Source organism: Equus asinus, chromosome 2 (assembly GCF_041296235.1).
Source record: "Equus asinus isolate D_3611 breed Donkey chromosome 2, EquAss-T2T_v2, whole genome shotgun sequence".
Lineage (NCBI taxonomy): Eukaryota > Metazoa > Chordata > Mammalia > Perissodactyla > Equidae > Equus > Equus asinus.
Genome location: NC_091791.1, coordinates 135,806,328 through 135,827,712, shown reverse-complemented (window position 1 = coordinate 135,827,712; position 21,385 = coordinate 135,806,328). Strand labels below are relative to the sequence as shown.

At 46.1% G+C, this 21,385-nt stretch overlaps 1 protein-coding gene and 1 long non-coding RNA gene across 3 annotated transcripts in view; one reads left to right on the top strand and one right to left on the bottom strand.

The window, feature by feature from the left end:
- Positions 1–6,256, bottom strand: part of CA12 (carbonic anhydrase 12) — a 49,685-nt gene extending 43,429 nt beyond the window's left edge. For both annotated transcript variants that reach the window (XM_014850704.3, XM_014850708.3), the window contains exon 1: positions 5,740–6,256. In XM_014850704.3, the coding sequence (XP_014706190.1) occupies positions 5,740–5,992 (253 nt within the window). In that variant the 5' untranslated portion in view covers positions 5,993–6,256. The remainder of the gene's footprint in view (positions 1–5,739) is intronic.
- Positions 5,919–14,018, top strand: LOC123282907 (uncharacterized). The gene is made up of 3 exons (XR_006523242.2): positions 5,919–6,054; positions 9,896–10,066; positions 10,513–14,018. It is a non-coding gene; the product is annotated as an uncharacterized lncRNA (long non-coding RNA).
- The last annotated feature ends 7,367 nt before the right edge of the window (positions 14,019–21,385 follow it).

Genomic DNA, 21,385 nt, shown 5'->3' with positions numbered 1-21,385 from the left:
ACAAAACAAAGCAAGTCAGTATAATTGAGCTTGAACAAGTTAGAGAAAACACTACAGATTTTATTTTGAAAGGGGTAAATTGAAAAGGAGGTGGATGCCCAGAAATTAAAACTTTTTCAGTCTGTGTCAGAACAACTGCTTCTCTGAGCAACCATGCTCCCAAGGGTGGGAGGCACAGGCAGCGGGTTGGTGCAGGGGCTCATGGTTTGGGAAGGGCTTCTTGAGGGGAAGCCTCCCAGACATCCTTTTTTTTTTTTGAGGAAGATCAGCCCTGAGCTAACTACTGCCAATCTTCCTCTTTTTGCTGAGGAAGACTGGCCCTGAGCTAACATCCATGCCCATCTTCCTCTATTTTATATGTGGGACGCCTGCCACGTCATGGCTTTTGCCAAGCAGTGCCAGGTCCACATCCAGGATCCGAACCAGCGAACCCCGGGCAGTGAGAAGTGGAACATGCAAACTTAACTGCTGCGCCACCAGGCCGGCCCCTCGAGACATCTTAGAGAAGCCAGATCTTATTATCCAAATAGGTAATAAATTCCCAAGGCTCAAAACCCAAAAGCCATCAAGGCTGGAATCTCTTCCTTCCCCACAACCTCCCTGCTTCCTCTAGAGACAGCCAGTCTCCGCAGTCACCGTGAACCCCTTCACAGCACGAAGTCTGACGACACACACACAGGCATTTCTATTCTTTCTCTCCTCTCCTCATCCAAATGGTTGGCATACCGGAGACACTGTTTTGCATCATGCTTTTTCCCACTTAACAACATATCCTGGAGAATGGCTCACGACAGTCCATAAAGAGCAGAAAACGAGTCTCAAAAGGAAAAGTTTTCTTTGAGGGAGCTGCCACCTTCATCTGGGTTAGAATCCCAGGGGTGGTAGGAATGTGTAGGAGAAATGCTGCCAGGAATGTAACGAAAGTCACCTACTCCTCCTCCTCCACCCTTCACACCACAGGTCCTTCCTTCCTACATCAACACAGTTTCTAAAAAGTCATTGCAGAGCCGTGCTCTCATTGCGCTGCCTGCACACCTCCTCTGCACCTCCAGAAGGAGACTGAGCCCCCAACTGAGACTCAGGGTGTCTCAGGGGACACCTCCAACAAAGGGGACTCTTCAACTCCCAAGTCCCTCTCTCCTAGCCTCTCCCAGTGCCTCCAGGCTTCTTGGTCACAGGGTACAGCTGGAAGGGGAAGACTCTCCCATCCCCTCTCTCTCTCGGGAATTGATTTGCAGGAAAATGTAATTGACCAGCAATCTGCTCTCTTATCACAGTTGGGCACTTCCTACTCCAGCCAGTTGTGGTCTTTAAAAGCTAAAAGAAGGCTTTGATTTTTTTTTTTAAGCTGGTTCAATCTCATACTTTTTGTTGTTCTATTTCATTTCTTTGCCTCAGTGTTTTTAATTAATTTTGCTTTTAATTTTCAAGTTCAGTTGGTAATTTTATCAAATTACACTTGTACGTGGTTTAAAGGGTCAGATGGCTCTGTAAGGCTTTTTATACAAATATCAGTCCCCTGACACCCCCTAGCCATCTCCCCGCTCCCTAGGATAACCACTTTGAATCTTTTCACAACGATTCTTCTGGCATTATCGCCACATGTCTATAGAACATACCTATATTGCTCCCTTGTGATTTGTTTAGGTTAGGCATGATTTATTGACAGCCCACCCTGGAAGAGAAGGACTGAGAGCTCTTCACACAGCTGCAGCCGTCACCTGATTTTATAGATGAGGAAATGGAAGTCCACTGAGGTGAAAGGGAAGATCAGTGCCTGCTAAGAAGTCTCTCCACAGCTCCCTGACTTCCCAGAACTTAGGGAATCTGTGAGTCTCCTTCCCAACCTTTGGGATAGTGGAGGGAGTGCAGACCCCATAGAGTATCCAATGAGTACTACGGAGCTTTTCCCCATGAAAATGCCCAGAAGCTTGGACACAAAATTCCATGTACAATTAACCTCAGGAAGTCCACAGAACCCCTGAAACCTGCTATGGACCCCACAGGAGTTAATAGCCCCAAGGTGAACCTCCCCCGAATTAGCGATTGGAAGAAGACATTCAGAACCACGTTTGGGCAAACCAAACTTGTATGTGACCCCCACATCTGCTACCACCCCTTTTACTGAAACGATAGTGAAAAGGGACAAAGAGAGCCTTGCCTTGGAAGACATCAAATCTCTTTTCTGATCATTTTCCTTCAGCATTTTGTTTGAGGGGTTCGCTATTAAAATACAATCATGGATTTCAGACAGAGAAGCCAGATTATTGCCACTTAGCTGGGCAGAGCACTTGGCAGCCCGGGATATAAAATTTCACAAGGACCCGGGAGGTTCATCCTACTGCTTCTCTCGAGAGACACAGGCCACTTCAGCGATTCTGGAGGCCACCAGAAAAACATCTGCTGCCTCCGAGCGGTACTGCCATGGCCAGAAGTTTTCAATGCACCTTCCCTGAAATCCAGTCATAGTCCCAGTATCCTCCATGTCCACTTTCCTCCCCAAAGCTTACTAAGCTGAGGCTTCTCCTATTACTGCAGCTCTCATCCTCAGATGAGAACACTCAGGGCACAGTGTGAAAGAGTGGACATCTGGGACTGTAAGGCCTCCAGTGGGGACACAAGACCGGGGACTTGTGCTTGAAAAGCAGCAGCATCCAGAGCAAACTCTCCTGCCTCCTCTTTCTGAGCAAGTCTGAGTGGTCCTCTGGACCTGGGGCTTTGGGTGTAAACGGCAGCGTCGGAGGGGCTCAGGAGCTGAGGCTGGGGAGAAGACACACTGTAAAATGTCAGGGGGTTCATCGCATAAAGGTCAGGCCCAGTCTGGTTCACCATTAGCTCAGAAGCGGCCTCAGGGAGACTTTATAAAGGATGTGTGTGTGTGTGCATGTGTTTGCTTTATTTGGAAATGGTGCCTCCTGGTTCCCTGCCTCTAGCTTTACGGGCAGGAGTCTTTTTTTTTTGAGGAGGATCAGCCCTGAGCTAACTACTGCCAATCCTCCTCTTTTTGCTGAGGAAGACTGGCCCTGCGCTAACATTTGTGCCCATCTTCCTCTACTTTATACGTGGGACGCCTACCACAGCATGGCGTGCCAAGCAGTGCCATGTCCACACCCGGGATCCGAACCGGCGAAACCGGGATCGGGCCGCCCAAGAAGTGGAACGTGCGAACTCAACCGCTGTGCCACCCGGCCGGCCCCAGGGCAGGAGTCTTAACAAGACTAAACTGACCCCATAAGGCAGGCCAGGGCAAGGCCCCTGTGGCTACACTTCAGTGGCTCCCTGAGGGCGCAGGCCCTTCCAGGAGGGGAAGTGTTCCTTCCCAAGAAGGTCATCTGTTCTATCTGGAGACTTGGGAGGCCCAGCCTGACGCCTGCTAGAACCCGCAGGCCCAGTTTGTACCGGACAGGGAGAATTTCCTGGGCGCTTGCTGAGAAAATGCTATTTGCAAAGACCCAGGTGAGGGGTTCAGGGCCCTGCCTGCCTCCTGTCCTGGGTGCTAGACCTTCCCTGAGTAACCGTTATCTGGGCAGCCCAGCTCTCCACACCAAGTTCAGGCAGAGCAGGCTCTGTAGAATTCACTGAACGATTCCCCCACAGCAACTAAGAAGTCAAAGATTTCTCCAGAAGACACTGACTTCACCTTATTTTGCACCCTCCCTCCCCAACCCCAGACATTTTTCTCGGACATTCACTAGTGCCAACTGCTCGAAGTTTAAATGTTCCAGGCAAAGGGTAGACCCCATTACCCAACCTTAATGCCCCTCCACCCCCAACCTTGGGTTAATACTGACACTCTACACATCAGTGATTTTTGCTATGACCTCGTCCCCTAAGGTAGGTAAAAAAGCCAAGAAGTCTGCATGAGGAATTATAGAATAAAAATTGTATTCTTAGAATCTAGGGGGAGGCAGGCTGGCTACTCAGTGGGAGGTGAAAGTAGAGTTTTGTTTTGTTTTGTTTTTTATTCTTTTGCTGAGGAAGATTTGTCCTGAGCTAACATCCACGCCAGTCTTCCTCTATTTTTTAGTATGTGGGCTGCCAGCACAGCACGGCTGCTAACAGACTAGTGGTTAGGTCCACACCTGGGAACCGAACCTGCAATGCCGAAGCAGAGCACACTGAACTTCACCACTGGACCAGCGGGGCTGGCCCCAAAGTGGATTTTTTACTGCACATTCTCCCACCCAATTTGGAGAATGGGGAGGGGAGAGGGGCTGAAGGAGGAGGGAAACAGAGGGAGTAGGAAGGGCAAGGAGGAGAGGGGAGGAGAGGGGCAGGGAGGGCACGGGAAGAGAGAGAAGGGAGGAGGAGCTGCCCCAGAGTTGAGAGGAGTAACAAGCTTTTGGGAAAGACAGCCAGTGAATGGCTGCTTCTCTCTTTTGGCCCTAGATTTCTGGTGAGATTTAGGGTCTCAGCGCAGCTTTCTTGAGAAAGGAATAGGTATCAAAGTTGGCAGGTTTGAAAATTAATTTCCACTTTTATATGACTCCTTTCTCCCATCTACCTTCTATTTCTCCCCGACCAGATGAGGGAGATAATATCAAGCATATCATGCCAGCCAGTGGCTTTAAACTGAACTAAGAATGATGCCAAAGCTGCTGACAGTCCAGCTCGGCCTGCTTCCCCTGCCCTGCCCCACGGGCACAATGACCTCCAAGTCAGGAGGAGGCTCTGAGCTTCCCCGCTGCTGAGCAGGACCAATTTTCCACCACCACTGCTGAGCTGAGAGGATCGATTTTCAGCCACTATAGTCACTTTGGGCCCTTCTATAAACGTTTCAACCCAACCTGGGTCCAGGAATCGTAGCATCTACAAATATCTCTCAATTTGGGGCAAACTCTGTCAAGGGCAGGAGCCACCATCAGTTATGCAGGAAATTTCCAAACAAGTCACCATCTACCCCCCCCCCCCACCCCCACCCCAAGAAAAGCAGTCACTCAGCTGGTGGAGAGGCAGGCAAAAGCTTGGCATCCTCCTCTTGCTCCAAAGGATGAACTCCCCTGAGCTTGGCTGTTCACAGCAACTCACTGCCTGGACCTGAGCCCACAGTTCACGTCCCCTCACCTCCTCCTGCCACCCCACTAGGCACCCTCAGCCTCCAGCCCTTCCAGGTGAAGGGCCCTAATTACACTCAGAAATAAGGCGTGTATGCTCTTCTGAGTGCACGTACACACATACACACATGTACGTTCAGGATCGTAGAGCGCTTCTGGGGAAAAACAATGATTAAGGATGAGATGCAAAATCTCTTTGGCTTGGAGGTAAAACTTAATGGTGAGGAGTCTCTCCTCCAAAGGAAGCGCCCACCCCTGTCGGGGGACCTGCAGCTGCGCTGCCCCGACTGCAAACCGGCCCTGGCAATGCCGGCGCTCAGAATGCCCCAGCCACTTCTCTCCGATCTGCACGTAGATCGAGGCACAATATTTTAAATCCTGGTTCCCTTTCTCCTCCCCGGTTCGCAAGTTCCCAAGCCACCCCTCCAGAGCTGCGGGTGGTTGGAGAACACACTGACATATCTAAAATGAAGACAACGCGTTCTCGGCAACCGCAGCAGGTCGTGCATTCCAACGGAAAACGAAGCATCCTTTCTAAAAACTGCGCTATTTGATACTATGCCTGTCCTTCCCTGCTCCCCCAAAATGATTTTACTTCGTCCTTAGAGAGCCCCGCAGGAGATCCTTATGTCCAGGTGTGGCTGAGCGCTCGTGACTGTTAGGAAAGAAGGGGCAGAAACTTTACCGTTGACCGGGGCTGAGCTGGAAGGCTGTTCCTTTAAGCTCAGGAGCAGGAGGACGGCGGCCGCGTGCAGGCTGCGCTGGGGCATCTTCGGCTGCGGCTCCCGCGGGGCGGGCGGCGGCTCCCCCTCCTTGTTCTGACTCCCGTGCTCGCGGCGGCGCGTGTGCGCAGCCCGGCGCCGTGGCCAGCTCTTCGACCTTTGGGCTGCCGGCTCCCCGCGGACTGCTTTTATGGAGCGACTCAGCCCCAAACACATGATGTCATCGTGCGGGGGGAAGAACGCCCTGCCTACGGGAGGTCTGGCGCCCCAGGTCCGAGGTGAGTTGCAGCCCTGACTTCAGCCGCGCGCTGCAGGACAGCGACCCCGGCGCTCCCCGGGCCGGGCTCACCTGGGAACCCGGTTCTCCGTGCGAGCAGCGGGCAGGCGTGGGCGAGATCCGCCCGCCTCGGCCGCGTCAGGAAGGGTGCGTCTAGGGACTCGCTTCAGTGGCCACGGCCTTGGTCTGTCGCTGCCCTTACTGAGAAGCCCCCTAAGTGCAATGCCGTAGGGACAAGAGCCCCTTTCAGAGCCAATCCTCTGCCTGCCTGGATTGGGCACCCCTTAGGGACTGGATAGGACAGCAGAGGGGCTGCATTCAAATTCAGAGTTTCTGCGGATCGTACAGTGCGTCCTGATAATGTCCTGCCTTTGAAATGTAGACACAAGTGAATGAAGAATAGGTGAATAGCAAGATGCAGGTGCACAGTGAAGAGCTTTATTAAGCCCTTAGACTTTCCCCTAATAACAGGTGAGTAGACAAGGGTCATGCCAGTTCAAAGTATTGATCCATTCCCTAGGAAGCTGGCGTGTTCCTTCTCTGGGAGAGCAGTGGAAGAAGGGGACTCACGTTGGTTATCCAGCCCCTGCCGTGTGTCAGGCACTGTACTACTTGGTCCAGATCAGGGTCTGAGATCTGTTCCCAGGGCATATTATCATCACCTGCTGCTCATTTCTGCCCACTGTTCTCATATGTCTGTGTTCTTGTCAAAATACATCTGTGTATACATACATCTGGTCATATACACGTGAGTCTGATCCCCTTTGTATTTATTTAGTCCGTGTTCAGTTGTTAAGTCAAAGGTCTTATTAACCTGCCGCTCCCAATGCTCACTAAATCTTCCTGCTGCTATCACTGCCACTTGCTGTTCTCACCACCCTTGTCATTTGTCCTTCTGGCTTCCCTGGGCCCTCTGAATGTGTCTGCACTGCACCCTGTGCTGGGCTCAGTTTCCTTCCTGCTCCGTGACCCTGCCTGTTCTCTTGGTTCCCTGCTGCCCACAGACATTGCTCAGACCACATGGTAGGGTGCCCTACCCAGCCTGGTACATGACGCCCGGTTTTGTGACCTTGCCCATCCCGCCCTCTTCTCTTGGCCACAGCCGCCTGACCAGCCCTCACTGCTCTCAGGTCTGTGCCGACCCTCAGCCTAAGCGGACTCTCAGGCTGGCCTCGATGGCCCGTGAAGCCACTTGTCCCTGGTAGCTTTGGAGGGATAGAGCAGCTTCTCTGCTGAGAGCCACCAGAAAGCACATGCCACCCACACTTCAAGGAGTGCTATTGTTCTGTCCCTATCAGCTCAGCTATTGTTTGGGTTAATAAAGGGCTCCGAAGCCTTTTTAAGGAAGTAGTTTCCACCTTGTCACAAGCACTTCCAGACTACAGTAGGCTTAAGGATGACCTTTTCTGCCTGCTACTCCTGAGAAAGGGCCTTGAGTGACCTCTGGAGTAGTCAGCAAGCCTCTCACTTGTGGTTCTGAAGACATTTGTGTCTCTGATTTGTCATCATGGGCTTTAGAAGAAGAAACGTCCTAAAGGAACGTGAGAGGTTGGGGAGGAGCCACTGAGGGCTCCGAGAGGTGCGTACGGAACCCATGGAGGTGAAATCGCTTGCCCTGCGTCTCTCAACTAGTTAAGGTAAACCGGGCCATGTACACACATTTTGTTACCCCCACTCCAGGTGTTTAGGTCTGGTATTTAGGTGTTTAGATATTAGGTCTGGCTAAACATTAAATTCAGTTTCTCCTTGAACCTGTACCTCTAAGTGTTCTCCAGGGATCTCCAGAAATGGGCAGGTTGAAAAAAGAGGAGTTTAATAGAACAGTAAGGCAAGATTGTGAACTGGGTTGGATGGAGAGAAAGGACAGGGCTGGGATGTTTACTGCATGTCAAGATCAGAGACCTGGTTAATTAGTAAAGAATGGATAGCAATTAAAAAGGAATTGAGAACATAAACTGAGACCCAATTACCCTAAGTGCTTTGAGTGAAGTTTTTTTTTCTTTTCTTTTTTTTTTTTTTAGTCTTAGGAGATCAGAGAAGGGGAAAAGCAAAGAGAAATGGATGGAATGACCAAGCTTCTAAAGAACTGATGTCAAGGGTGCCCCCCCAAATAGCACAAAGCTAAGCAGCTGAAGTGCCCAACTCTGGGAACCTTCTCTCCCGGAGGCTTCCTGAGGCCTGTGAAGCTGCACTTGTGCAGACTTGCTTTACCATCTTCAGATGGGGCTGTTGTCAGCCGATAAATAACCCATTACTCAGTGGGTTAGGGTGGAAAGGGACTTTCATTACTCAAAATGTGGCAACTGGCCACCAAATGACACACCCAGACAGAAGGCTCCAGGGAGCAGAGCTCCTCTAAAATGTCACCATCTGGATCCATGTGAGGGCGAGGCTGACAAGTCAAAAGGCAGAGGACAGTGGAGGAAAGGAACACGAGATTCCGTGTCAGCAGGTCTGGGCTGAGGTGCCTGCCCACCACTTACTGCATGGCCTTGACAGTGGTACAACCTCTCTCAGCTTCACTTTCCTCATCTGAAAAGTGCAGGTCATAATGCCAGCCCCGGGGTCACTAACAGAACTGATATATGGCTGCAATGAGATGAGGCAAGTAGAAACTTGACCATTCATTCATTCATTCCCCCTCCATGTGCCAGGAACCATGCTAGGCATGATCCTTGCTCTTGGAGAGTATGTAAACACAAATAATCTCGTAAAGAACTCTATAATTACGATTGTAATCAGTGCGATAGAAGATTGATGTATAACCAGGAGAGGGCCACTCTGTCCTGGGCGGTGAGGGAAGACATTATCAGTGTAAGGATTAGATTCTGTGACTTCATAAAACCTCTGAAATACACAGCTAATACCAGGCTCCTCTTTCTCAATCTGGTGCCATTTAGAGGTATTTGCCCTTTAGACGGCTGATCGCTGGCCTTTCAGGCATAAGGTTTGAGTATAGAGAATTTTATTTCTTAGGATTAATTCTTCAAATAGAGTCAATCAATTGGGAATGCACCTTTGTATGCTGAAGAAAGGACTGGTGGGAGGAGAACTAACATTTAGTGAGTACCTTCTGTTTGCCTGATGCTGTGTGTGGCACTTCATTCTTACAACAACCTGTGGGGATGGTGTTAGGTTTGCCACTTTACAGATGAGGAAACTGAGGCTTGGAAAAGTTAAATCCATTCCTTACACACGTTCATGAGGCTTTTGAGTGGCGGAGACTGAATTCTCAACCAGACGATTCTGTCTCCAAGGTCCAGGCAGGCTCTTTCCACGCCTGTCCTCACAAATGCCTCAAATGGGGACGATTTATTTCTGGATCCCTCTGAGATGTGCATTCTCCAGTTTTCGAGATGCTGTGAGTGGCAATTCTGGCAATCAAATAATAGACAGGGGATGCGGCTGTGTCCTTCTCCCCAAGCCACGTGGGGTTCCTGAGGGATATTGCCCTCTGATCAGTGCACAGAGCTTCTGCCGGAATGTGATACAAGGAACCTGAGACCACAGAGCTTTGATTGGACACAGTTCTCCAGCAAAGGAGGAGAATATGAGCCCAACCGCAGAGTTCCTTATTATATTAATGAGCTCTGTCTTGACCAAGGAACAGGGGTGGGGTGTGGATGGAGGCAGAGATGGGCAGGGAGAGGGAGAGGGAGGAAGGAAGAGAAGGGAAGGAAGAAGGAAGGAAAAGGCCAAGGGGTCTCCTTTGACTGGGCAGTGGCTGACAGAACCTCTAGGCCAAGACTTGCAAGGCCCCACTGACCCCAGTGCAAATGTCTAGGTCTTCAAAATGCAGTCACTTTGTAGCTTTGTTCACATCTGCTTCTTCGCTTCTGCAGCTGTGCCTTGGAGTCGTAACCTCTGTGTGAACCGTAGCTGCCCTGCTCAGTTTCAGGCAGGATTGGCTGGAGGGCAATGTGCCTCACAGGAAAGAATGCCGGACTCACAGCTCTGCCAGGAACCAGCTCTGGGCCCTCAGCTGCCCCGTAGATGCTTCCATTTTCTGATCCGTAAGTCAAAATAAACATGTCTAACCCCACACAGGGCTGTGGGTGTGGGATGAGACCCTATGTGTGAAAGTAGTTTGGAAAACAAACGCACTTGACATACACAAAATATTCCTAAGAGTGGGCTTGAAATAAAAGAAAAAAATTTATTTTGCTCTCAGCCTTGGTTTACTAATCTCAAAAATGAAAGCTGGATTCCAACAAGGGACCGTAAGTTTTCAGCTAGTCTGGTTACCATGGTAACTGGTGACTCTGATCCAATTATGTGTCCATGGAATCCTTCAGCTGCTTCTTCTGTCGAGTGGGGAATAATGGCTTGTCGCGGAGACTTTTATAAAGCACTCTGCATGACTCATAACAAATGACAATAATTCAAAATCCTATGCAGAGAGAGTTAGCGTTTTAAGTGGAAAATAAACCTTGACGCAATATGTTTTACTTCTTTCCAGGTAAATTATTCTGAAAATTGGTTGGCCGACGCCAAGAATGCTTAAGAGATAGAATTAGACTTTGGTAGCTTAAGGTTTCTCACATCTGTCTCTCCTTTCACACCTGCTGATTGGATCCACTCTCCTCCGGGTTTGATCCAGATCCTGTTCTTCTTGTTCTCAGTCTGAAGCACCATCCTCTCTCACCTCGGTCTTTTAAACCAAAGCACAGTCACAGACCGCATTCCAGCAACATCACAGGTGCCAACCTAAAGTAAATAGTCCTAATATCAGTTCTGACAACTCTTGCCCAGGGTTAAGGAGGCCAAATGGTAGTGGCGAGAGGTCTTTGGCATCACATGAATCTGAGTTTTGAAACTTGGCTCCACTGCTCACTACCTGTGTGACCTTGGACAAGTCACTTAACCTCTCTGAGTCTCAGTTTCCTCGTTTTTAAAGAGATGAGGGCCATAGAGTATGTATACTCCAAAGGGCAATAAGGAGGAATAAATATAATAAGTGAGGCATGTGAAGAACTTAGCACAGTGGCACATATTAAGCACTACGTAGGTGGTAGTCCTCTGCTGGAGAAGGGTCTTGACTGGCTGAAAGGGGTTATTTGACCCCATAGTTCCTGGTTTGGGCAACCCCACCAACTTCCCTAGCTTGGGCAAGCCCACTGACTTCCCCAGTTTGAGCAACCACACCAACTTCTGTGAACCCTCAGAGAAGAATAAGTGAAGATTTCCAGAAATCGCTTCCCTCCATAATTCTACACATTGGCCTCTCAAGAATGTAGCTTTTGTCATCACAAACCAGTCTTCCTAGTGAAGCAATGATGCATTCTAAACAAGTAGACTCAGAACCACTTTACCACAGGAAATGCCTGATCACTGGAGTCTTGGAACTGGGAGGTATTCCTGAGCTCAGAGATGCCTCATACTATTGGAATAAGCTAGTAATTTCCTCTTGCTTTGATACTCTAGTTCTCCACAATTGCAGGAATTTATGAGCTGATCCCCATTTCAGGTCCTTTCAAAGAAAACTGGCGAGCAGCCCCCAGCTGCTTACACTTCAGTTTGCATTCTTCTCCACTGGAGATAAAGTACTAGGGACGCGCAGTGTGAGTCTTCTGCTTTGCGGCCAGCTGGAGTTCGTGTACTGAGGTGGGCCACCTTGTTTTGGCTCCGGTGCCTGACCGAGAGCTCAGTAGGCTGGAAGCCTGGTGCAGTTAACATTGCTAGCTTTATGGCATGGACAGGTGAAGGCCAGTGAGCTTCCCAACAGACCACTCAAGTGGAGTTGCCTCTCTGGCCAGAGGCCAGCCCTGGCAAGGATGCAGCTTCCTCTCAAGCCCTAAGACAGGGCTCAGGTATGTCCGGTGGCCAGCAGAGCAGGTAGGCGGCCAGGGCTTCCTAGCTCTCCCACTCAAGACAACACAGCCAGCAAACTAGAGATACCTGCCTAAGGAGAGGCTGAGTTATGAGCCCACTGACACGAGTAAAGAGATCTTACCTATGGAGCTAATTTTTTCATGCCCACCCCACTCCGCATCCTTGAAGTAAGAGTTTGGGGCTCACTCTGAAGTGGAATAAATTAGAACTAGATTACTTATGTCTGCATCTCAATTTCTTAACACTGATATGCAAAACTTATTTTCTATGTTAGTATCTCTGTTTTCTCGACTTGACAGGATTTTGTGGGTGGTAGAAATGATGGCAAGATACAGTGAGGGTCCTTAAAGGATGTTCAAAGAATCTGAAAATTAGAACCTAGAAACTTGGGCTCTCTCTTCAAATTCTGTTTCCCCTGCAGGGAGTGGGAAGGGGAAATGCCTCAAACACCTCAGTCGTTTCTTTTCTATACTGGAGATGGTGCCACTTAATTCCAGTAAGACTTTGTAAAATTCTTTTGAGATATTTTGGAAGGACACAATAATCCATAATTACAAAGTGGATTGATGTTGTAGCTATACAGCGGTTTGTTTTTAGTGAAGGCATCAGAACTGTCTGTGATAAGAAAGATCCTGGGCTCGTTACCCCTCTGAGAGAAGAAACGAGTTAACACAGGCCCAGTTCATAGGAAAGAAATCAAAGCAGAGATAGTGAGTAAGAGAAATCTCATCATAATAGGCCTAGTATAACTAGCTGTCAACAGAAGGAAAATGGTAAGAAATGGGGAAGACGGCAGAGAAAAGTTATGGACGGAACAGTGCTAACTTGTTACCATTGTCCAGACAAAAGGGGAGGTACAGGGAAGTGAAAGATAATTCCACGGTCGTCCGCCTGCGGGATGAGCAACATGGTGATCTTGTGAAGACTCAGCACAGAGTCTGATGCTGGACAAAGTAATCTTGGCCAAGACTGGAAAGAGAACTTTAAACATTGAGCTGGAATAGGGAAACATTTCAGCCATGTGATTTTTACATACGAAGTTAGAGGGAATTCATGAAAAGGAAATTGCCCACTAATCCATCCTACCCGATGATAACTTCATTCGTGCATGTTCCATTCTTGTTCTTGTCCACGTCAGCAAAAAATACCTACCTTGTTACTATCCAGTAAATATACCGTATTTTGTATACTACTTTTTAAAAAAAATTTACACTGGATCATAAGCACTTTCCCACATTTCTACATAGTCTTAGTAATTTTAACATTGACAACATCTTAAGACAAGTTTCAAGAAGTCACAAAGCCTAGGATGACTAACAATTTAAAATAGGGAGTCAAGTTTCTTGAGTGACTTCCTCAGGAAGGTCTGCAAACTCCTAGAAGAGCAATGAAGATACAATTTGACAAATTCAGATAAATATGACAATGGGTAGATTGTCGGTAAGTCAGTGGCTTGATGGCTTTGGGGACAACAAGGAGAAGCAAGTGCACAGATAGTGCTGGCTGCTGGGGGGAAGCGAGCCCTCTAGGACGGGTCCACGTTCACAGCTCGGGGCAGAGGCAGCCATGGTGCATGACAGTGAGTCTTCATTCTAAGTTCTCTTGCTGAACAGTGTGTCATCAATAAGCCCTCTCAAGATGCTTCTGGGCCTCAGAGCTCCTACAAGAGCCCAAGAGCCATGACGGAGAACCAACGGCACTCAAGGAAGGGAAAGGTCTGGGGAGTCGTCAGAGCTGAACATTCATGAGGGACTTTTCATGCCGTGTCCCACTTCTAGGCAGCTATCGGCCATCCTCCTCACACTGACTCTGGCTCTGCTTTTGCTCTCTTCTTCTGCATTTCATTTACTCCTCCTCCTTGAACTTTCTCCGTCCTTCAACCTGAAGAATCCATGGGCTGTGGACTTCTGGTTCCACAGAGTAAGTGCTGTCCTGTGGAACCTACGGCAGAGGTTGAGGAGGAATGAACTCAGACCTCCCGGAGGGATTGGCTGGGGCAGTAGGAAGCAAACTATAAAGACAGTGTCCCAGGAAACAAGGTGGCAGTTTTACTTGTTACACTTGTGTAGTGTTTGGGTTTTTTTAAACAGCAAATCTGTTACATGTTAAAACAGTTGCACAAATTAAATTTTTTAAAAGTTGAAAGAGGCAAATTTTTTCTTTTTTAAGAGAAAGAAAAGAAGCAACAGACTACCTAAAGAGAGCAGGGTGTCAACAGTGTCAACAAAAGTCGCAAGTGCAGAGAAAATGTCTTGGACAAAGCGGGCGGTCCTTGGTGCCTCTGAGAAATGGGTTTCTGCAGCCAGAGTGAGCCGTGACAAAGAATGCCGAGGGGAGAGAAATGGAGACTGGTGAGAGACGGGTCCTTGAAAACCTTTAGCAGGAGGGCAAGGAGAGAGGGCAAGAGCAGGAGGAGCCCCAAAGGTTTGTAAAACTGGAGGCAAATAAGGAGAATAAGGAGAGCTGCCATTTCTGAAGCCAGGAGGGAATGTTCCCGACGGAGGAGAGCTGGAGAAGAAGAGCCCAAGATGAGTGAGGAGAGAGCAGCTAAGGCGCACTGTAGAAAAAACGGTTTGAGTTTTTGAAAACTTTTTATTGTGGAAAACTTCCAAACACAGATAAAAGGAGAGAGAACAGTTATAATGAACCCCACGTCCCCATCACCCAGCTTCAACAAAGATCAACTCATAACCGGGCTTGTTAAAACACAGATAGCTGAGCCCACCCCCAGAGCTTCTGATTCAGCAAGTCTGGGCTGAGAATCTGTTTCTCTAACAAGTTTCCAGATGATACCAATGCTGCAGATCCAGAGGCCACACTTCGACAACCACTGTATTATTTCATCTGCACATATTTCTCTTTTAAAAAGGCCTCCCTTCTTTAAAACATAATCACAATGTTAACACCACTCACAAAAATCAATAGTAATTCCTTAATATCGTGTTTTCCCAATTGTCCTCTCAGTGGTTTTACTAACCATTTGTTTGAATCGGGCTCCAAACAAGGTCCATACATTGCAATTGGTTAATACATCTCTTCAGACTCTTGATCTATAGGTCGAGTTTGAGTGAGTTGCATGAGGAATAGATTGAGCAGTAGCAAAGAGAGATGTGCAGGTGTGCATTGTGCAAAGAGCACAAATGCTGGGTCCGAACCCCACTCTACCATTTAGCAGCTGAGAGAGGGTGGACCAGTAATTTCAGTGCTCCGAGCCTCACTTCCTTCATTTGGAAAATTAAGATAATAAGCCTATCTCATAGAAAATGTGAGAATTATATGAAAATTAAGCCTGTGGCCTGATATCTGACATATAGTAGGGCTAAGGAATCTGAAGACATGGGTTCACAGAAGCTCTGTGATCTTGGGCAAGTACTTAACTTCTCTAAGCTTCAATTTCCTAGTCAATAAAATGGAGATAATAATCGTACCTGTTTTACAGGGTTTTGAATGAGCTAATGGGTGTAAACATCTTAATCAGAGTATCTAATGTGCAATAAGCACCCACATTTTCTGATGTTATGAAAATACCAATCATTATTTGGAGCACAATGAATGTCACTTCTCTTCCCCCAAGTACGAATGCCTTGTTAGAATCTTGATTTTCAAAGAGATGGATTGGGAGACCCGAGGCCATGAATTTGTGCTCCCCATCTTACTTATATCTTAGTTAACGACATCATCCTCCTCCCAGTTACCCAAGATAGAAACTTGGGAGGTGATCTTGGACTCCTCCCCACATGTGGTACATCATCCATTGTAAATGTTTCTACCTTCAGGGAACTCCTGAGATCCCAGAGAGAATGAAAGAACCTAACAGTGCCTGGTACATAGTAGGCCCTTAATCAACACTGATTGTTTCTATTTCCATTACCTCTGCTCTGCTTCTGACCACTATCTTCTCCCACCTGTACTGCCCCATCAACTGTCCCCCGGCCTCTCCCACCCTAGCCTCTCCTTCTTTGTCCACCCTGCCAGAGTGACACGCTTTCTTTCTGTTTCTCCCCCTCATCCTCTCTCCTTCCCTCTTTCTCTCTCTCTCTGACTGAAGTGCCATGAGTGGAGTTCATATCTCACTCATTAGCCGTCTGTCTAAGGAACTGTTCTTGTTTTATTTTATTTTTTTTCCCTCCTCATCCCTGATTCTTGCTTCCATTTTCCTCTCTCCCATAGACCTTCACTCTAATGTTTTTGATACAATGTTTTTGGCTCTGTATGTGAACATATAAATACATTATGTTATTTTGTGTGGTTTCTGGTTTTAAATCTACCTACCATATTTACTTATTCGTTCTCCTAGCAAATGTCCCCAACTGCCTGCTACCAGTGCTACAGTGAGATGAATACCTCTGTTCATGATCCTTTAGGACCTGTACAAGAGTTTCTCTGAAACATATGCCCATGAGTGGAATTGCTGAGTCGTAATATCTACGCGTATTTACTTTTACAAAGTACTGCCAGGCCGTGCCTGAGAACTGCAGAACTCTCAGTATCTAAAGACTCCAACAAAAACAAACTCATAGGAGCAGACAACAGATTGGTGGTTACCAGTGGGGAAGGGGTTGGGGGAGGGCAATATGTGTAAAGGGGGTCAATTATATGGTGATGGATGGAAACTACGCTTTTGGTGGTGAGCATGCTGTAGTATATACGGTGTTGAATTATAATGTGGTACACCTGAAACTTATATGATGTTATAAACCAATGTTACCTCAATTAAAAAAAAAAAAAAGAATCAGGGCCAGCCCAGTGGCGTAGTGGTTAAGTTCATGCAGTCTGCTTTGGCAACCCAGCGTTTGCAGGTTCGGGTCCCAGGTGCAGACCTAGCACCACTTGTCAAGCCGTGCTGTGGCGGCATCCCACGTAGAGTAGAGGAAGATTGGTACAGATGTTAGCTCAGTGACAATCTTCATCACAAAAAAAGACCCATCCAAACCCCTGCACTGAAAGACTTGACCAAACTCTAGCATGGCTTCTAGCAACCTAAGGTCCTATTCCTAGGATGACCAGGCCCACCCCTCCCCCCCCCCCCCCCCCCCCCCCCCCCGCCACCTTAAAATGCCTACCTGGAAGATTTACTATTTGTTCCAGCCAAAACTCAGTGGTAGGCAGATAAGCACCCCCCTCCCACACTCCTCTTAGAGCAGTTACTTTAGAAAGCTTGCGATTATAAATCCCTTCACTGCTCTTTGAGGTGTAAATCGACCACCCAAAACTGTTTCCTCAAGGGCCTGAGAGCCTTCTCTTCAAAATGCAAACATTCAGTCCCTGGGGAGGATAAGGGACTGACTTTGTGGGTGCCTTGCTTCAGCTTGCTCCACTGCCTCCTGTCATAAAGATAGAAGTTTCTCCTCTGCGTAAGCACCAATTAACAAATCCAGGGGGCCTAGTCACTTGGACTAACCCCTCCTAACACCCTCAGAGCCTTTCCCTTGGCACATCTCAGTCTTTAAAATGTCTCCATCCTTTTGTTTCAGGGAAGTTGAGTTCAGTTCACCCTGGACTCATTTTCTTTATTGCGGTAGTTACTGAATAAAACCTGCCCTTGCCACTTTAACTAGTGTCCAGGTTTGTTTATCTTTGACATGCCCTAGAATAGCTCTACCGGTTTACTTTCCCACGAGGCTGGCTGACGAGTCTCTGCTTCCCTATAACCTTGCTGGAGTTCCGTGTTATCCAATCTGATTTTTGGATAATCCAGTCCAAGCCAACCTCATGGGGACAAAGAGATATCTTGCTATTGTTTTAATTTTCATTTATCTAATAACTAGTGGGGTTGAGCATTTATCTAATAACTAGTTAGGCTAATCAAAACTAGTGGATTTTCTTGTGTGAGTCACATATTCCTATCTTTTGCCCATTTTTCTATGAGGTTCTCTGTCTTTTTCTGATTGATTTGTAGGACTTTTTAAATATATTTTAGGTAATAATCCCTTGCTGGTTTTAGAAGTCTCAAATGTCTTTTCTCAGTCTGTCACCTGTCAGTTAATTTTGATAATGATATCCATCGTTATCATTATCATTAACTTTTACATAGTCAAATCCATCAATTTTTTTTGGCCTCTGATTGTACTTTTCAGCTCATTTTAAAAAAAATCTTTCCCCACTTTTAAGATCATATATATATTCTCTTATGTATATTTCTACGTATTTTTTTTTTTTGGTATATGTGAAAGAGTTGCCTTTCACATTCATATCATTAGCGCATCTGAAGTTTACCTTTCTTTATGGTGTTAGGGATCCAACTAAATTTTTCTCCACATCATGAGCCAGTTTTCCCTGCAATATCTACTAAGCAGTGCATCCTGTCCCCATTGACTTGTGGTGGCTTTTTTCCATACAGCTGGTACACTCACACCCAAATGCATAAACACACACATGTACATTTCTGAGCACTTTCTGACCCTTGGTCTATTTGCAAGTTTCTGCATTGGTACAATAGCGTTTTATTATATAGCATTGACATTTGGTGGGGCAGGTCCTTCGTCTGTGCTCTCTTCTCAAAATTGGCTTAACTAATTGTGGACTTTGGTTTTATTCTTCCATATAAATTTCTTTTCCAGTTTTATTGAGATAAAATTGACGTACAGCACTGTATAAGTTTAAGATGTACAGCATAATGATTTGACCTACATATATCATGACATGATTGCCACAATAAGTTTGATTAACATCTATCATCTCATATAGATACAAAAAAAAGAGAAAGAGAAAAATTTTTTTCCTTGTGATGAGAACTGTTAGGATCTACTCTCTTAACATATATACCATACAGCAGTGTTAACCACAGTCATCATGTTGTACATTACAGGCATACATTGTTTTATTACATTTCACTTTATTGTGCTTCGCAGATACTGCCTTTTTTACAAGACCCTCCACTTGCAAAAAGATTACGATTCCCTGAAGGTTCAGCTGATGGTTAGCATTTTTAAGCAATAAAGTATTTTTTAATTACTCTTTTTTAGACACAATGCTATTGCACACTTAATAGACCACAGTATATTGTAAACACAGCTTTTATATGCACTGGGAAACAAAAAAAATGCATATGACTTGCTTTATTGCCATATTCGCTTTATTGCAGGGGTCTGGAACTGAACCCACAATATCTCCAAGGTATGCCTGTACATCCCTAGTATTTATTTATCTTATAACTGGAAGTTTGTACTTTTGGACCATCTTTAGCCAATTCCTCCTTCTCCCACCCTTTCCATATAAGTTTTTGATATACTTTTTCATTCTCTCACAAAATTGTTGGAGCGTATTAAAATTGCCTTGAATTTTTAGATTAACTTTGGGAGAACTGACATCTTTACATGTTAAGGAGTCTCGTCCACCAGCATTGCACACCTCTTTGCTTTTGCAAGTCTTATATTACGTCCTTCAATAGTTTTACATTTTTCTCCAAAAATTTATTTTGAATTTTTTGTTAAGTTAATTTTTAGGTGCTTTATATTTTTGTTGCCCCTCTGAAAGTTATCTAATTTTCTATTATAATTTCTGGTTGAATATTGCTGATGTAGAGGAATGCTACTGATTTTTGTTAGCAGATCTTGTTCCTGACATCCTTGCCAAACATAATTAGTAGTTCTAAAAGTTTTCCTATTAATTCTGTGAGGTTTTCTATGTAAATAATCAAGTCACCTGTAAATAATGAGAATTTTGTCACTTCCTTTCAAATCCTTATACCTGTTACTTCTTTTTCACGTCTTAGCACATTGGCCAAGACCTCCAGTACTCTGTTGAGTAGTAGCAGTTCCTGTTCTTAGAGGGAATGTAGATCTGCACCTGTTATCTCCTTCCTATCCCCAGGGGTTAAGCCTGCCCTAATGTAACCACAAGCTCCACCTGCTGCTGATGCAGGTGATTCTGTTTCGTCTTGTAGTAGAGTTGGGGTGGACCATAATCTGTTCCTGGAAATAAGGGGGGAAAAAAGATCCCAAGATAAAAGCTTTGCCACCCGTGGCATCTTTCCTCTTCTCCTGTAGACTAGTCTCATACACACATACCCTGGGACCCAACTATTTACTGTCCCTCTAGAGGCTTCTCAAAGTTATTACATTAGATACTCAGATCCATCAACTGCCCCATTTCTGAGGCATGCCCAGGGCTGGGTTGAGGGAGGGAGCCAGTAGCCTAAAATGAGTTGCCATTTTGTCAGGATCCAGAAGCCAGAGTGACATTTCTAAAATAATTATAATCATGAGAATGCTTTAATCACAGGCCATTGAAGGCCTTCATTGCAAGTTCTTTAATAAGAACATTCAAGGCCTTGACAGGCTGGCCTCACCTCCTTTCCTCCTTACCACAACGTATCCCACACACAAACCACCCTGGGTGATCTCCTTTTCCTAAACATCTGTACTTTAAACCTTGTCTGTTTACCATACAGTTCCCTCTCCATGGAATTCTCTCACCCTTTCTCCACGTTGAGAAATCCTACTCATTTGTCAAGGCTCAGAACAAAAGTCATCATTCTCATGAAGTCTTCTCAAGTTCATCCCATTGGTGTAAGTCACTCCTTCCCCCACCGCTCCCCATAGCATTTATCTGTCAGGTTTGCCTTAGAGTTTGTTGTTAGTTATCTAACTGTCCCATTGGACATGACCTCCAGGAGGGCAGGGACCGTGTTTTATTCATCTCTATCTCTTCAGCAGTTCTTCACACATAGTAGATTCTCAATAAATGTTTATTCATCAAATTAAATGATAGAGATCACAAGTTATGGGAAAAAGAAGTCATTAGTAAGATGAAATAATGCTCTTGCCCAATCTTGGTTCCAGTAGGATGGGATGTGAACTTGCAGAGGTGTTGTTATCCTCAGTAATACTCAGCAACATGCAAATAGGAATGAGAGCAGACACTGTAAACTCCTAGTCATTCTCCTTATTATCTGATAAGTCCTTCAAGTCCAGCCTGTGCAGTGCTGAGCAATGATTTAGAAAAAAATGTACCTGCAAAGTCTAACATAGAGGCAGTTGTGGAAGGTAGCATGTGGCCAGAGGTTCCTGGGTCTCTGCTCCTGAATAACACTCCTACTTACACCGTTAGGTGGGTGTCCTTACACACAGCCCTTAAAATGTACCTATTTACAAGTGAAGATTATAAGACAAATGTCTTTTGAAAATATTACTTTTACTTTTGATAGGAATTTCTAATAAGTGGGATAGATTAGTCGTGTAGTGGAGGAGACAGGAAAAAGGTAAATGAAGAAACTGAAGTAAAATTAATAATGTTTGTATTGTCCCTTTTCTTTTAATGATATACAGTAGTTTCTTCTGTGTGTTGATTCTTTTCGCATCCCTGGGCAACAGTTAAAGAAAGTATTATTATCATTTGGGTAAAAACTGAGATAAGGAGAAATTAAATTCATTTTTTCAGTAAGTTTTTGCAGCAGTGGCTGTCAATTTGTTCGTACCTCCCTGTACCCACATCCTTGGTCACCTTTCACACTGACTCCGGGCTTGGCCATGTAACTTGCTTTAGCCAATGAGACAAGA